Below are 18,052 nucleotides of genomic sequence, written 5' to 3'. Positions count from 1 at the left end.
TGTACAGTGTACGTGTTTGTACTTGACGGAGCTCTCGCCACGTAGAAGTTTGAGTGACTGAGGAAACATTTTGGACAAAAGTGCTGATACCATCTTCAAATCTGGATGCAAAACCTGAAGTCTATACCGCGAGGAGGGGATGATTTAGTTCCCTTTTAAAGCATATGAGGGAATATTCTAGGCTAATTTTGTAACGGTGCACGGTCAGGTCTCAATGATGCATGTTACGCTTGTGAATATGGAGCTACTTTCAATGCACACGACTCATCGAATAGCTATTCACGATTGATTATTTACTTGCGTTTTGATTTGATAGGCAGACAAAAAATGAAGCCGTGAGAATGATCTGTGCGACGAAAGCCATACACCACCTTATATCATTATGTGGTGAGATTCTCTTATCTATGCTGTTGTTGGACGGTTGCAGGAGATGGTCCACCTCCAGAAACTCGAAATTAGACACATACATTGGTGTGGTACCAAAAGTAGACACGCACATGAGTGTGGTGGCGAGGTCGGATGTGCAATGACATAGAGATAGCGGTGGAACGACCGACTAATATATTACTTTGTAACATCAAATGGTTTCAAGAAGGCCATGAAAAGTAGGGTATAATACTTTTGACTTTGATACTGCGAAAATTCTGTTGCATGTTGCCCAGGTGCATCTTTGGGGTCTCAGAAATAGCATCCAGCTTGATGATCACAAATCATTCAATAAGTTGTTTTAAAGACTTCTCTCTTGCAAATGTGTACAGTTGAATCATAAGTACCGCAGATAAGTAAAGCGTATCATAAAGAAAGGAACTGAAACGGTGTTGATCAAGACAATCATTTCCAGCCTTGGTATCTAATGCAGAAGAACCTAAGGAATGAGGGGTGGGAAGACCTGAGTATTCGATTCAATCCAATAGTAGTAGCACGAGCTTGCATTCCAGGATTCATGGTCATACTTATTACCCAACTTATAAGAAGGGTTTTCTCAAGCCAATGTTGGTTTTAATCACAACATTCCATTTTCTTATCCCACCATCAGTTCCACTCAAAAATTGGAGCTATTCTCAACATTTATTTCTCTAGCCTTTCGACAGAAACAGTATAATTCGAGTTGCAAGCAGGAAGAATGACTGAAATTCCAAAGAAACAATGGGCTCAGGTCTTTGAGAGCAGTGGTTCAGGTAATTATAAACTTACTCATTTTGAAAGCCCCATTCTTTCTTACAAATTAGGTTCGTATTTTAATATCTATAGCTTTGCAATTTACCCAAGTTCCTGTTCCCGTGCCCGGCGCTACCGAGGTGCTAGTAAATATCAAATATTCGGGAGTGTGTCACTCGGATTTGCAAGCGTGGAAAGGGGGCTGGCCACTTGACCCCAAGAAATGTCTTATAGGTAAGGACCTGATCTCTCAGTGCCCTTCATCGGCGTTCTTCAGTTTCCAAGCGTCAAAGGATCATGCTGACATCCTAAAGGAGGTCATGAGGGCGTGGGATTTGTTGTCAAGACAGGAGAGGGAGTTAAAGAATTAGCTGTGGGTGACCATGTTGGAATACAGGTGAGAGGAGAATGCTTGTCCCTGTTACTCATTTCTCCTGTTTTTCAAGTATACTAAATGAGCCCGCTTGACATAAAGTGGATCAACAGTATCTGTGGTTCTTGTGTGTCCTGTGAGACCGATGACCAGAGGTCGTGTGCAAGTGCTCAGTTTTCTGGTTACACCAGAGACGGGACCTTTCAGCAGTACGTCGTCTGTAAGGAATTCTGCGCCGTTCGAATTCCTCCAGAAGCACCTTTAGACAAGATTGCTCCGGTAAGTGATCTAGTGTCTTTTGCTTAACTGTCCAGCTCAAAAAAACATGGCACGTTTCTCATCGCCTGAATATAGATTCTTTGCGCGGGGGTAACTGTCTATCGCGCTCTTCTAGAGACCGGCGCCCAGCAGGGTCATATTGTTGGTACGATTTCGTTCATTTCGTCCTGACTTTTTCCATCATAACTATTCACGGTCACTACTGATAAGTTATATTAGCCATTGCTGGTGCGGGTGGAGGGCTCGGGACCCTGGCTTGTCAATATGCGAAGGCGATGGGTTTTCGAGTACTTGCAATATCAAGCGGAGCTGAGAAGAGAATGCATTGTGAGAAATTGGGCGTTGATTATTTTGTGGACTATAAAAGCTCCAAGGATCTCACCCGTGACATTGAGAGGCTTACCAACGGAGGGCCTCACGCTGTGGTAGTTGTATCATCAGATGATCGTCCCATCTCACAGGCTATTGAGGTGAGATAATACAATCGCCGCCCCCAATCTCTATTTCCTACCAGCACCTCTTCTTGATGATTCGCCCGGGAAAGTGACTTGGCTGAAATGAATTCTACAGTACATCAGATCTCGGGGAACAATTGTGTTAGTTGGTTTGCCGCCAGGGGCAGTCATTAAAGCCGATCTCTTCTCGGTCGTTTTCCGCATGATCACTATCAAAGGATCTTATGTTGGCACCAGAGAGGATACCGAGGAAGCACTGAGATTCTTCCTTCGTAAAAACCTCGCGATGCAATGCCAGATCATGGAACTTGAAGAATTACCCCAAGTCTATGACATGATGGAGAAAGGTAAGTGAGGCCTTACTCTCAATCGACTAAATTCTTTACGCGCTCCAAGCTGACCATGGAATGGTAAATTCTTTTCAGGAAGTATCAAAGGTCGAGTAATTTTGAAGATGCCTGAAGGTGCAGGTATGACTGAGCTATTTGCCCGCCCGAGCTTGATGCCAGCATTGATCACCCCGAGATTTTCACCCAGAGAACATAATATCGGCACGCTCTTGGCCCATAGAATGGAAGAGCTGGGAGTTAAGGACTTCTTTGCCGTCCCAGGTACTTGCGCGAAAATTCCATAGATTTTACGATGTTTAAGCTTACTAAAACTACTATCATTCAAAGGCGACTCAAATCTGACCCTGCTTGATCAAATGTTGAAGAACCCAAGCCTACACTTGGTTGGGTGCTGCAATGAGTTGAATGCTGGCTACGCTGCAGATGGATACGCGCGGAGTTCCCCCACCAAAGTTGCAGTTGTAGTAGTCACCTTTACAGTTGGGAGTCTATCGCTGCTTAATGCAATTGCAGGTGCCTATTCTGAGCGACTTAGGATCATCATTATCTCAGGCTGTCCAAGCTCAAAATTGCTGACAGAGGAGAGTCTCCTCCACCATACGACAGGTGGAGTGAACAGGGATCAAGCACTGCGTGTATTCCAAGAGTTCACAGCTACCTCAATCCGTCTGGATTCCAGTGAACATGCCGCACTCCGCCTAGATGAAGCTATTTCTCAGTGCATTCACAAATCACTGCCAGTCTACATTGAGATTCCCACGGATCTAGTGGGAGTTGTGGGCAATGCAGCAACTCCTTTACAAATTTCACGGCCTCTAAAATTAATTCAATCAGGGGCCATCGATGAAATTGTATCCCCATTGATTACCGTCTGGAATGCAGCGCACCGGCCGATCTTGATCATTGGTGCTCTGGCACGCTTCTTCCTCTCGACTGAAGCTCTGATAGCACTTGCTGATAAGCTGGGTTGCGCCGTTTTCTGCCAGCCAGATGCCAAATCAACGCTACCAGAGTCACACCCTCAATTTGTGGGCACATTTTGGGCCACTGCTTCCAGGTCCGAATGTAGAGACATTGTGATGGACGCTGACCTCTGGGTGGTAGTTGGAGGGCGTTGGTCTGATATGCACACGCTTGGGGGACTGGATATCCGAGATGAGCGCCGACGCATGATTGATATCCAGGAAGCATCTATACAAATGCCTAATGGTCGATTGATTCAAGAAATATGCCTAGCTGAGGTTCTTGACGCTTTTCTGCGCTCCTCAATTCCTCCAAAAAGAGAAACACTCATTTCATTCGATTGGAAATCTCGTCAACAGACTAGAGTCAACAGTCCTGTACTTGGCGAAGCACTCACCGTGCGTGGGATCATGGATGTTATCCAACAGCTGATTACAAGCAACGATACCTTAATAGCTGATGCTGGGGATGCTTGGTTCAATGCCACCAATATTTTGCTCCCAATGGGGGCGAACTTTCAAATTCAGCTATTATATGCGTCATTAGGATGGAGCCTACCTGCTGCACTTGGCTGCCAACTAGCTTGCCCAGATGGGCGAACAATTCTCATGATTGGTGATGGCGCCTTTCAAATGACCGCTCAAGAGCTAAGTACTGCCATACGAAGTAGAGCAAACATGATAGTCTTTATCTTCAACAATCTGGGTTATCAGATAGAGGTAGGTTTTTACTATTTCATGTCAAGGCTACGTATCCTGCTTCTAGAACCCTCTGTCTCCCACTCCATCTTCGAATTGAACGAGAATCTTTCACTAATGATTTTCTATCCTTCTTGCTATCTTCTAGTCTGCGATTCATGATGGGCCCTATAATTACATCGCCAATTGGAACTATGCCAAGTTCGCTTCCGCCATGTGTGCACCTAAGCATACAAGAACATGTAACAACCCATTCGCATCTAAAATGGACAAAGATCTGGGTCTCAATCCGGCATTTTTCTCGATGCAGATCAAAACACAAGCCGATCTGCTATTAGCATTAGATCGGATCAATTGTGAGCCATGGAAACTAGCCCTCTTGGAGTGTTGCATTCAGCCCGACGATGTCAGTGTTGGTCTTCGGCAGCTTGCAGGTGCACTCTCTGAAGCAGCCAAAAAGTGATCCAGCTAAATAGATCTGATTTCTTCTATCGTTAAATCCATTCAACCCTACACTCAATTTCTCCATTCCCTGATTAGCCCCCTATACATGCCCCCGCCGCCCGCGGTACGTCGTTGAGAGCCGTCTAATCAATTAAAAAACCCCTCTGTGCTAGCCTAGATAGCGACCCTAAGATAGTAGATTCAAAACCGAGGCGAGATCTCAATAGGACTCTTCTATATAAAGGGCCACCCTTCGGGAGGGGATTAGGAGATCCTAAGAGATAGAGCTATATAATCGCTATCGAAGATGCTATTAAGAGCCACTACTACTTTTCTAGAAAACTACGGTACCGGATCGGGAGTAGGATTTCCTTCTAAAGGTCAGGTTTCATGGTGAGACTTGAATCAATAAAGAAACTTTGTAGATGAATGAAATGCGATGTCATGCGTACTCACAGAAAACACCTTCAGTGTCATTGGATTTTATAAATGAGAATCTGGAAGTTATAACAGGGTTGAGCATGAAAACCAAAATAAACTGGAAGAACAAAAATGTTAGAGGTGAAATAATTTGGACCTCACAACGATGAGGGAGCCTAATGAGGTTGCTCAAATTCTGATGAGCTACATTTAGATTTATGTAATAAATATATTATATGAATTTATATTAAATATATATATAAAAAAACCTTTACTGTAGAGTACTGAAGTGTACAAGCGTGCCGGCTGGAAATCATCTTAGTATAGCCTAAGTTTGCTGTCCAGCATTTTGAGCCTTAACTGTGTTGGGAGAGCCTGGGCCTTGATTAAGCAGCACATTCCTGACGGGCGTGCTGTCATAGTCGCTACTACTAGTCCCGTGATGTGTGTTGTTTGATGGGCTCATAGTTGCAATCACCGATTCCGCAGAATACAAGCAACTCCTGAACTTTTCCTGCCGTCAAAGACTGAAAAGCTTCTTCCATGACTGTATTGTGCTGGGCAAGTCAGTTCCAAGAGAAGTTGTCAAGGGGAGATACTGCGCTGCCGCACCAATTTCGGTTGCGCGGGTGAGACTAACCCAAAACGGGAAATCTGGAGTCTAGACCCTACCAGAACAACATGGAAAGAAAGGGAAAGCAGGAGTGTGCGGGCTCAACGCACTTCGCGACCATATTGTGTTCGATAGAGTATTAAACCACTGCACTATCGCTGGGCTTGGCTGTATGCTCTTCATAGTGCAGTGTTTACTTTAGTGATGGCGGACGAATCATGCTGGTCGTTATTGCAGCAAACCGCAGCTTGTTTCTGCTGGGAATTTCGAGGCACTCGCAGATGCCTTGGGAATTCCCGTTGCCAAGATGTGAGCCAGGGAAACAAATGTCATGGCTATGTGAGGGTTTAATTCCACTGCTTTCCTTTGGGCCCCTTCTTTGAAAATCGGTGAGAACGAGGACGATTTCATCCCCACCCCCATCAATGCATCAATCAAAGAGTTTCAAAACACTTAATTGCGCGTTCAACGTGGGGTGGAAGCGACCGATCGTGAGTTGAGACTCCAATCAAGATTGAGGAAAGCTATGGCTAAATTAATATAGATTTGTGATCAGATACTACCTCACTAAGTATTATGGTTCCGGGGGCAATTACTTCAGAAACCAACTTCGGTCCCACTCAGACTCCTCTAGCGACCTGATCTCCAGTTTTTCAATTTTAATACACTATGACAGAATTAATAGGGTATCGTCTGAGTTGCGCAAATCCCTTATCTCCGGCTAATATAGGAGCGTATATAAGTCGGTTTCGGGCGATAAAACGCTTCGACGGGATCATCGGAGTCACTTCCCAGAAAGAACAATTTCTCTTGCACCATTCATCTGCTTGCGCAAAGCGAGGTTACATAGCACATCGAATTGAGAGCTTTGTAATCTACAATCATATACTTCCTATTTAGAGTTAGCGTTACTTTGACCGAAATCAAGAGACGCGCTAAGCACTAATGGGGTATAAAGCTCAGGCCATCCGAAATCGGGTTCCTGAGTAGACGGGAGAATACGTTCTATTATCCTTCGTAAAAAAGTGTAGTACATGTGATTGGCTCTGCTGCAACGTCTTGCTCCACCTGAAAGCAATAGCCACCCAACTATGAAGCGAACATCTCATCGTAGTGAATGTCAGCACTGGGTTCGATTAAGTTTGGCACGGACGACACATTCATGAACGATTTTGCTTTTTTCATGGAGCCCGTTTGAGCCTCCATTTGTACTTAAAATATTTTCCATGAGAAAGAGCTAGACTTTTAGTATTCTGGCGATTAGATCGTTCATTGATAACGGGGTTTGTCCAAACCTTACCTGCTCAATACATATGTAGTAAAGTAGTAAACTCAAAAATATTGTTAAACATTCGACCAGCCACATTGTGTCCCATCTGTACGAGGTCTAGCTTATTCATTTCCACTGTTTTATTCTTAGGACTCTCAGTTGAGGGATTACGGTCATAAATCTACAGTGCAGTGTGTTCATTTCCTTCCCTTCGTTAAATTTGTTACTTTCTGATTTCTGTTTGCGGTCATAGTTCTCATTTTCTTGTGTGTTGTTGCTTTTTGTCCTTGCTTTTCTCTGTCTGTTGTTAAGATCTAGTTGTGTTGTTGTTTTGTGTGGTGTTTGGTTTGTTATTTGGTCGGGGTGTGTTAGTGTTTTAGGTGGTTGGAGGTGGGGGGGGGTAAATGAAAGCAGATTAAATCAAATCAATGAATCGAATTCAACGCGTTCATGCTTATGTGTTGAACGTCGATTAAATAACAACAATCAACGTAGCTTCCAGATCACGTGCATTTGCTAATAGTTCGCGAGCCCCCAGATCGACACTCGAAAATTTTTATCAACTCAATCTTGGTGCCTGGTTGGTTAGGCTTCACGGGGTTAGACTCTATCGGAGACCACTGCGGCAATCCACTCAACTCAGCACGGCTTAAGCCAATGACAAAGAACCCTTTAAGCCTTGGGACCGTCTCTAGACTAATTTAGGCCTAGAATGCTTGGACTAGGAGAGACGGAGAACTAAGAGCCAGCTCATATGACGTATAGCCTTCTATGCCGTCTGTGCTCTTCAATAGGCCATTCTGTGACTAATTTCGTCTCAAGAGGATTCCCCCAAACGCCAGACCCTCTCGAAAGAAGGATCCTATCATCGGACTTCCAAGTGCTCATAAATTTAAGATGATCTACCCAAGAACCAGCTTTTATTAACGCGTTTTTGCATGATATTATTGACTGAATACCAGCTGCAGCAAGGATCGGAGAAATCATATACCGAATATCCATTGTTTGATCGCTGGAAAAACGTTCTGCCGGAGCCGGCTCGACTGACTCTCCGCTTGTTGGTCTGCTGGCCACTACACAAGGGCAAATGCGACGACCCTTTCCAAGAGGCTGATGGCTGATAACAGCTCCCCGGACTATAAATCTCTCTATCTGCAGGCGGAAGAGAGACAGAAGCAAGAAGAGGAGAGACGGAAGCAAGAAGAGGAGAGACGGAAGCAAGAAGAGGAGAGACGGAAGCAAGAAGAGGAGAGACGGAAGCAAGAAGAGGAGAGACGGAAGCAGGCAGAAGAACGCGAGAAGCAGGAAGCGGAAGGTAGACGACAGGCAGAAGATCGTGAGAAGCAGACGAAAGAACGCAACCAACAGACATCTTTCACAGAGCTCTTACGGCACTGTTATAATATTCTCTCCCGTAAATTGAGAGTCGAGATACCATCTCGCTCAACCACTGGTAAAATACCCGCTCCGACCGGGAAGTATTGTCTAACACAATTAGAACATTAGGCCGATTGTCTAGAGCAGATACTAAGGATCTACAAGTCTATCTGCTAATATTTATAGCCTGAACTAGAGCGAGCGTAACGCTTATTTTCGTCTCTACCGGAGCTAAAAGGACTCGGTCACCGATTTACCCACAAGCCTCTTAGTAGTAAGTAAGATCTCAAGGCCTATAAGCGGTTTAGGGTAGAAGAGTATATATATGATATAATAGCCGAGCTATACAAATTTCTAGCGGTATGTACTAAATTCGGCCTCAGTAATAGAATCTAGTTTAGTAATTATACTTATTCTTTAAATAGGGACGAGACTATTAGAGTAGATAAAAGTCAGCTATTAAGCATACCTCATCCACGACTAGACTAATTTTATATCTATCAGGTCGACGGTAATATAAATACCCTCTTAACGACTGTCGAGTATAAGCCGCTTTATAAACTACCTATTACAGCTCTTCGCCTAGGACTACGGCTAATAGATCTATAGAAGACAATAGTTAGATTAAATAAAATACCTATAGAATAGGAAGCGAAATTAAGGTATAACGTATAGCGGCTAGCCTACTCTATTATAGTCTAAGAATACTATACAATATTCAAAGAAGAATACGAGTATTCTTATATAATAAATAGACTTGTCTGTATCCTACTTCGTATTCTATACAACAAACCTACTACGCTCTATTACTTTCTCTATAATCCCTATAGCAAAGTAGACCTAGTAGGTGATATAACTTCCTAGTTATCGAAGACCTCTATTACAAGAGTACTATACTTCTATTTAATAGTATTCCGATTACCTACCTATAGATAAGAGTAAAGGAATCGCTAGCGCCCCAATCTTTATATATAGCAAATAAGCTTTAAATATACCTATTCCTAGATTCTAAGTAAAGAATTATAGTAGATACCCTACTCCAATAGTATAAACCCCGACTTTCTAAGTCCTAAATCTAGGTTATCCTATAAGCTACCCTTATTATCCCCACTACCATCTCCCTTAGATAGTCGTCAAGTGCCTATACAATCTTAAAGTAATTATATACTAATAGAGACCCGACTACGCTAACTATTACCTAACTTATCCAGCTCTAATATAAATTAAAATACTAGCTATAAGTAGAGAATTAGTTAAGTCACGCCTTCGCTATCTATATAGCAATCGGGTTAATAATAGGAGTTAAGGTATAAATAAGAAGATTATTCTCAACACCACGTTACACAATTTTATATATAGCGATGTTTACTCAGTCTATAGACTAGGGAGCCCTTAGACAAGCTCTGTCTAAACGTGAACCTATATTATAAGGGTTAGAACGGTCTGAGCTAGTATCCTATCTTAGTTAGAGATCTGATGATTTTATTAAAAAGTTAATTAGACGAAAATATCGATCGTTACTAGACTGCGACATCGCCCATCCATAGACACCTAGGAGGTGCCCATCGCCCGTCCACAGTAGGCGGTAGGCTATTTGGATTTTCGAGTGCCCGTCTATAACGCCTACAGCCTATAGGCATACCTATCATAGGTATGCCCACGATACCCACCATTGTATAAAGTCACCTAAAATAGACATATAACTCGCTAACTATATATAATAAATAACCGTTATATACACCTATTTTACTAACTCTATATAATATTATAGATATAATCTATAATATTTATGAATTTTATTAAAATATCTAAGTAAATAAAAAACTATAATATATATAATATAACTTAGAGTATATTCTTTATAGAAATACGCTATATTAAATAGTATTTTTGTTAACTTACTAAATTACACTATAATAGTTTAAAGATATATATTTAAGTCAGTGGTATATATTAACCATTTTCTATAAGTAAAATACTACTTCTGTCTTCTACTCTATCGTTTATTTAAGTATAATTCTTTCTAAGAGTATTAGTATAATTATTATTCTATAAGCTTATATCATTAAATTTTGTCTATTCTATTACTAAAAGGCTTGTATTATTATTCTAAGAGTTTTAAATCCTTCGATTCTAACTTAAGATAGGCGTTTAGGTATAGTCCCGTAGGTATACCTATAGGCATATCTATAGACAAAGACCTTTATAGCTAATTAGCTTATAAAGGATAGTAGGTATATACTTAATTTATAATCTATTAGATCTATATAACGTACCCCTTTTACTAGTAACCCCTATTTCACAGAGTCGCAAGTTACCTATTATAAGTCAAGACTATACACTCTCCCTTAGTCATTATACTATCCTTTACATCATATTAACCATATCTCAACCTAGTGCCTATACCATAAGGCCTTCTTCACTTCCTCCGAGCTCCTAACTAGACCTTTCCTACGTTAGCAATATATTTAATTCTAACCTTAATCCAAATATTAATCTAAGTCTCTTTAACAACTAATAGACTTCTATATCACTAATAGAGTCTAAGTTCACTCAACCAGCCCTTCTTAATTACTCCCTTAAACATATCAGCCCCGATCGGAGAAAGTAGTTTATCCTCTATAACGCGATAAATAACGCCTCTAAAGCAAAGTTTATCAAATAGTAGCGTATAATAGTATATAGTAGCAGTACTAAGACATAACAGCTATAATAGGATATAAAACATATATTAGATATCTAAGAGAACTTCCACTAGATAGTATATCATTTTATAGGCGAACCTTTAGTTATATATCAGACGTATAGAGCCACATTACCTTATCTAAGTATAAAGCAAAGCGGTACCAATATACTAAAGCAGTATATAGTATCAGGCAAATACTAAAAGGGTAGTAAAAGTAAGTCTATATAATAGTCAATTATAGAGACTATATAGTATATACTAGTAAGTCTTATATAATTATACCCTTTAAAATAATTAATAAGTTATATATTAGACACTAGCATCATCTCATATCTTAAGGTTCTTAAATAACAAATAGGAAAGAGAGTAGATTAAATATCTTACTAATCTAAACCTACCTTTCTAGGTACTTAAAAGGAAGTAGTTTACTTCCTTAATTCAAATGGCGCAAAAGGCTCTAATTAAACCTACTCTACTCCATCCTCGCACTACTCAACGCTAGCTAAAGAAATTAGTTAAAAATAAGTAGTATACAATCCTCACTACCTTACCATAAGATACGAAGCTCTTAGTCACCCTTAACTACTAGATATCGCCTTTCTAGTAAGCATTCATAGCGATCACAGGGTACTTTATCGACTAAGACTAGAATTACTATAAGATCCTACTTAGATTTAAACCACTTAATAAGATATATTCTAGTATAAATCTAAGTAGAATACTTATAGATATCTTTAGGAAGTTTAATATTACTAATCACGTATTAGCGATTATATCAGATAACATACCTAATAACACAACTCTAGTATAGGTAGTTTAAGACTCTATTAACTCCCTTAAACTACTAAATAACCTAGTGGTTATTTAAATCCCTTATCTTATATATATTATCTAACTAAGCTTTCGCAAGCTACTTAGATTAGTAAAGGTCGACCTTCAGAATAATACCACAGATTAGAATATTTCTAATATCTAAGCCTAAGCCCAAGCTCGATCACTCTATACGTCCCAGAGTAAACAAGTCATTATATAAACCCTTATTAAGGTAAGTATATCACTTTATTTCTTATTTAATATACCTAATAAATACATAGATTCATAGGCTTACTATATTTATTAATACAAGCCCCTAACGTTATAATAATTTCTTCCATCTCTAGACTAATAGAGCAAAACTTACGCCTATCTAAGATATCTATACACACTAGAATTCAACCTTCTTAATACTTTGTTATATAAAACGCCTTAATAAGCTATATAATAAATACTATAATAATATTAGGACTCAGAAATATAAACTTAGTAAAGCAGAATAGTAGCAGGTCAACTACCTTCTATATATCACAGAGCTGTTCTACTACTTTACTACAGTACTTTTAAAGACCAAGGAGATAACAGTATATCATATTTTTAGTATTTATAATACCCTCTTCAATCACTTCGAAGATTCTATCGCACAACTTACCCCAAAAACCATACCTTAGAAGAAAGCGATACTACAAGCCCTTAATACTAGGATAGCAAAGCTTATATCTTACTATACAAAGACAAAAGAGATCTATAGTAATCTCTACGTAATTAGAACAATTCTTATACCCTAGTATAAGCTTTACTTCTTCTTAAGTAAAGTATAGGGTACGTCAGAGAACAACACAAACTAGAGTAATCAGTATAAGGAAACGCTTCGCTAGTTTATAGCTCCTTATACCTAAAGACACACCTAAGCACAGCCCCTATAAGGAGAGCAAATACCTAAGTATCACTTAGCCAATATAAGTAACCTAGACACTCTCCTTAACATTCGGCCTTATATTCATTCTAATCCATCAATATTAGAGTATGAACTCGCTAGATACCTTAAAAAGCGTACATTACATTCACTATTATTATAAGCGGGAATACTTATACCTATTATAGCAAAGAGAAAGGTCGATCCTTTAGAATTCTAGAAGGAATATAAGGATAAATTCCCAATTCTTTTAAGTATTACTCGCGATATTCTCTTAATTCCTATAACAGGCGCTAGAGTTAAACGTCTGTTCAATTCAGCATAGGATATCTACCACTACTAATGTAGGTAGCTAAGTGCAAAGATAATCTAAGATATCATAATATTCTAGTGTAAAACCTAATTTAACATTAAAATAAAAGAACTACCTAATAAGGATATGTCCTTAGATTCTATACAAGAAGTAGACAAGCAGAGAGAGGCCGAACTTACCACTAATATACCTAAACCAATCAGCGATAGTAAGGATTCTAAGGATAATAATCCTATCAGGCTAATCGAGTACAAGTTTATAATAGAGAGTTAGCTTCCTTATCTATCTATTATACCAAGTACGCGGAAGTGATAAAGAAGTAAGCTTATCAATAGCGAAGATAAGAGTAGTCCTTATCTCCCTCTTTATAGAGATAAGGTTAGCACTTAAAGGCGCCCTAGTTTAAGAGAAGTACGGAAGCGTGGCAAGCCTAGTAATAATCAATTTATATCATATTAGCATGAATATATGGCTATAATGAATACAAGTCCCGAGGTTATTTTACAAAGGCTTCTAAAGCCCAATTTTCTGACCCCAGTCAAAAAACCAACAGTCGTGTTAAATCATTATACAAAGGCTTCCAAAGCGAATTTTCTGACCGAGGTCAGAAAAAATGTATATATAATTAAGTTACTTAAAAATACAGAGAAAAAATGCACAAATAATGCAAGTCACGAGGTCAAGAAATTTTGCTTACTAAAAAGGCCCATGGGCGCCCATGACGCCCACGGCCCATGGGCCCTAAGGGTAGGGCCCGTCCATGGGCCCTATGGATAGGCCCATGGACAGCTTACATAAGGCCCATGGGCTATGCCCACCCGCCCGTCCATGGGCGATGTCGCAGTCTAATTAGTATATTATAATATATAAAAGATAGGGCTAAGAGGCTTTATACTATCGAGTATATATTCTATCTTAACTATAATAGTAAGTGCGCCTTTAGCTAGATAGGGCTAGATCTATTATCCTTAAGTACCTATACTAATAATATTTTCCTCTATATATTAGTATTTTTTCTTTTTAAATAGGTATACTAGATAGAAATCTAGCTAACCTAGTTTAGTATAGGAAACGAAGAGGTTATAGAAGAGTATCTATTCTTTCTCCTATAGGTTAAATTAATATTAGGGAACCTATATAGAGCACGCGGTTAGATATATAAGATTATCTTATAGAGTAGCTATATAGAAAGTACTAGAGAAACTCGATTTTAATTATCTATATAACTATAGATAGAAAATATAGCGGATCTTAGTATATAGAGCGCGATACTACTATATTATATCTACCCTTCTATACCTATACTATTATTTAACTTATAATTCTTTATATAGAATATTATAGGAAGCTAGGGAATATAAGTACTTAGTTCTTAGATAGGCTATTATTATAGTAGGGTCTGTTTTTATCCTTTTAGTTATAGTTTAGTTATAGATAGAGGGGCGATATTAAGCTAGCTTTTTTAGATAATAATCTTAATAAAATATAATATAGATAAGTATCGCGTTTACTAAATAATATTTACTAACTTTATAGTTATTTTATCTATCTATAGGTATTCCTAGGTTTCCTATAACCTATATTTATAATATATAGTACTAGAGACTAACAGAAATCGGTAAATTAGCGTATTAGGGATATTCTATACTAGAATTAATTATAGTATTAAAATCTCTAGTATAGTTAGGCTTCCCCTAGGCGATAAGTTAAAGCGTAGTAGAGTATATCTAAAGCTCGCTAGCTAAAATACTCGAGATTATTATTAAATCAGCTTCGCTTATAGTAGATTAGGTATTAGGAACTAGCCTTAGTACCGCTACTATATTAGTAACTAGTATAATTATCGGTATAAGTTTATTTATAGATAGTAGGGTTAATAAAGAAGTAGAGTTTATATAGAGATAGGAATTCTACTATTTATATATATAATATAGAAATATTAAGTAAAATAGGTTTTTTCTTTTTACTACTATTTTTCTACTATTAAGTTAGATATATAGAGAGGATAATTATATCCTATAAGCTTAGGTACGCGTTTATTATATCTTTATAAAATAGTTATAAATATTTAAGTAACTAAACCACTAGTATAGTAGTTATTTAGATATATTTTAATACTTCTGTAATACTATCTAGTTTATAAGTAAATAAGGATCTGGTTATACTCTATACCGTTTCGGACCTTACCTTTATAATAACCTAGTTTATATAGGCTATTTAACTTCTAAGGGGCTCCTCTATAGTAAATCCCTTATTATAGTTATAAGGAACGTTTATTATCGATTTTCTAGAAATATAACTAAGAAATTAGCGAGAATATAAGTAATATACTTTTTAATTAAATATATATATTAAGGTCGCGATCTTATGGTATATTCTCTCTTTCTTATACTTTTCTTTATTCTTTTTACTACAAGCTTTTATTATAATTATATACTAACTTATATATCGATTCCTAACTTTATATTACTAAAACCCCTTATAGCCCTACTTAGCTATATTCCCTTTATTATAGCTTCCTCGCTTTTAACTAAATATACTACTATAGCTAGTTTTAATAATAATTATAGAAATAAGCTTATTTTTTCTACTACTTTATAGTATAGTACTCTAATATCCCTTATTAGATCCTAATCTAGTACTAACACTCGTTAGGTTAGTATTATTAGTAACCGCTAGAGTACTAGGGATTATAATAATAATATAAAGCGCGCCTAATATATAGGTATTAACGCTTTCGCTTTAAATATTAGTACTAATTCTTATATAAATATATAGTTAGGATTTACGTATTAATCTACTACTATTAATAATATAAAAGTATTTATCTCTTTTAACTTTAACTAGTAGTAGACTAGTTAGGGTAATATAGTAGGTATAAAGATTGTGTAGTATACCTATCTTCCTACCTAGCTTAAGGTTAATAGGAAAGTATTTATATCTTCTTTCGTTAGTAATAGGGTCGATATTATAGCGATTAAAGTAGCTACTAATAGTAATATATATTTTATACCTAATTTTTACCTTAGTTAGGGTGATTTTAGTAATCTTTAGGCCGCTTTAAACTAGATTATATAGGGAAATAATAAAAGTAATAGGTCTCTAACTCCTAATAAGTAGCTTATTATCGCTAATAGTAATAATACTTATAAGACAGCTCTTAATAGGAAGCTATATATCGTATATAAGTAGCTTAAATAAGTTTTCTTTCTTATACTAATTCTAAGTTAGCAGCCTTACTTTAGTTCTCGATATATTTCGGTAGTAAAGTCTCTTATACTAAAAACTAGGTATTTCCCTCTAGACTTTTATAGTATAACCGATAGAGAGAAATTCTAGCTACTAGCCCTTACTTTATAGAGCTTCTTACCTAGAATAACTATAGCGAATTATACTATATTAGTCTGTTATCGTCGCTATATATAGATAATAGGGTATCTAAATAGGTTATAGATATATAAGTAGAACTCCCTAGGAAGCGAAAGGGGTAATAGTAAATAACGTATAAATAGGCTATATAATAGCTAGCTAGATATAGCTAAGCCTTTTATAGCTACTTATAAAGCTAGCTTAAAATAACTAATCTATTTCCTTAATAAAGAAAAGCTAGTCTACTAGTACTAAACAACCTCTAAAAATATAAACTATAATATAACCGATACGATAATATAAAGGTATTCCTATAGCTAGGGTAGTAACTTTATTTATAGATAACCTAATAGCGTAGATAATATAACCGATAAGGTATTTATTATAATAATACTAAAGTCTCCTACTACCGTATATATATAGTCTAGCTACAAGGCCGAGACTTATAATACCTAGGCTAGAATATAGTTATACTCTATATTAATAAGTATAGGTAGATAGAGCTTTAAGGTTATCTATAAAGGAAAGATAGTTAATTCTCTATATAGGATTAGTCGGAGGGATATTACTAATACGTACCCCTATAGTATCTATAACTTTAATACTTATATAGGTACTCTACTAGCGGACGCCTTTATTAACTAGCTAAAGCCGGCTAGATGTTACGCACTGCTAACTGGTCACAGTTAGGTTAGATGGGTTCCGGGTATACTTGCCTTAATACTCCTCGTGTATCCAACGTCAACAATCTATCGCAACTGAGCTATTGCCTGCAAGGCCTTACTGTAGCCTAAGTCCTATTGAGAGATTGAGGAACGATGCTAGTGAGAGCGCCGAGTAGATCTATACTGGGGTATTGGTCTGCTTGTGAGTGTTATCAAGTTATAATTAAGTAAAGAGTTATAGTAGTCTAAAAGGTAAATATAAGTAATAATGTATGATTGAAGATAAAGAACTAAACTAGATATATGAATAAGTGTCCTTATATATCCTAGAGTTCTTCCTATGTAGATGAGTAGATAGTAGCTTGGTAGAATCTTCTTGGTAGATTCTACTGTTCGACTGTCTACTATTCTACTACCTGTATAATCACATGGTGATCTTGACCTAAAGCGGTAGCTGTGGTGGTAGAGGGTTACTAGTATGTATAGGTATATACGTATTAGTTAGTCCTTGAAAGTGGGCCCTTAGTTAGAGTAATTACCCCTATGCTTACTGATTATAGCCGCAGCTTTTCTTGTTTTAAACACTTGGGAACGCTAAAGTATAGGATGTTGTACGTAATCTGCTTAGTAGATTTGCTGGTTGGCTCTCGATGGCCTATTGGTATGCCTAGTGGGTCACCGCTGACTGGTGACGGATAGGTCCGTAATATCACCTCCCCTCTTTTTAGGAGTTTTGTCCCCGAGACTTATAAATCTACAGTCCCCCCTCTAGTAGGTAATAGATTTTTCTTTTTCTTAAAATAATATGTTTTTGTTATGCCTAAATGTAAGGCTAACTCTTCCCTTAAAGGTATTCCTAAACTCCCCTGTGACTCTTCGATTGTATATTA

General features: G+C 37.7%; 1 protein-coding gene across 1 annotated transcript; it reads left to right on the top strand.

The window, feature by feature from the left end:
* Nucleotides 1–1,612: 1,612 nt before the first annotated feature.
* On the top strand, nt 1,613–4,739 carry PGRI_035800 (Thiamine pyrophosphate enzyme, C-terminal TPP-binding; the record flags this gene model as incomplete). The annotated part of the gene is made up of 6 exons (XM_040791293.1): nt 1,613–1,810; nt 1,886–1,955; nt 2,030–2,280; nt 2,381–2,612; nt 2,943–4,297; nt 4,425–4,739. 6 exons carry the CDS (start codon nt 1,613–1,615, stop codon nt 4,737–4,739), a joined length of 2,421 nt encoding a protein of 806 aa, XP_040645370.1.
* Between the last annotated feature and the right edge of the window lie 13,313 nt (nt 4,740–18,052).

This window comes from Penicillium griseofulvum (genome assembly GCF_001561935.1).
Source record: "Penicillium griseofulvum strain PG3 chromosome Unknown contig_86, whole genome shotgun sequence".
NCBI classification, from domain to species: Eukaryota; Fungi; Ascomycota; class Eurotiomycetes; order Eurotiales; family Aspergillaceae; genus Penicillium; species Penicillium griseofulvum.
This window is presented reverse-complemented; position numbering and strand designations above follow the sequence as displayed.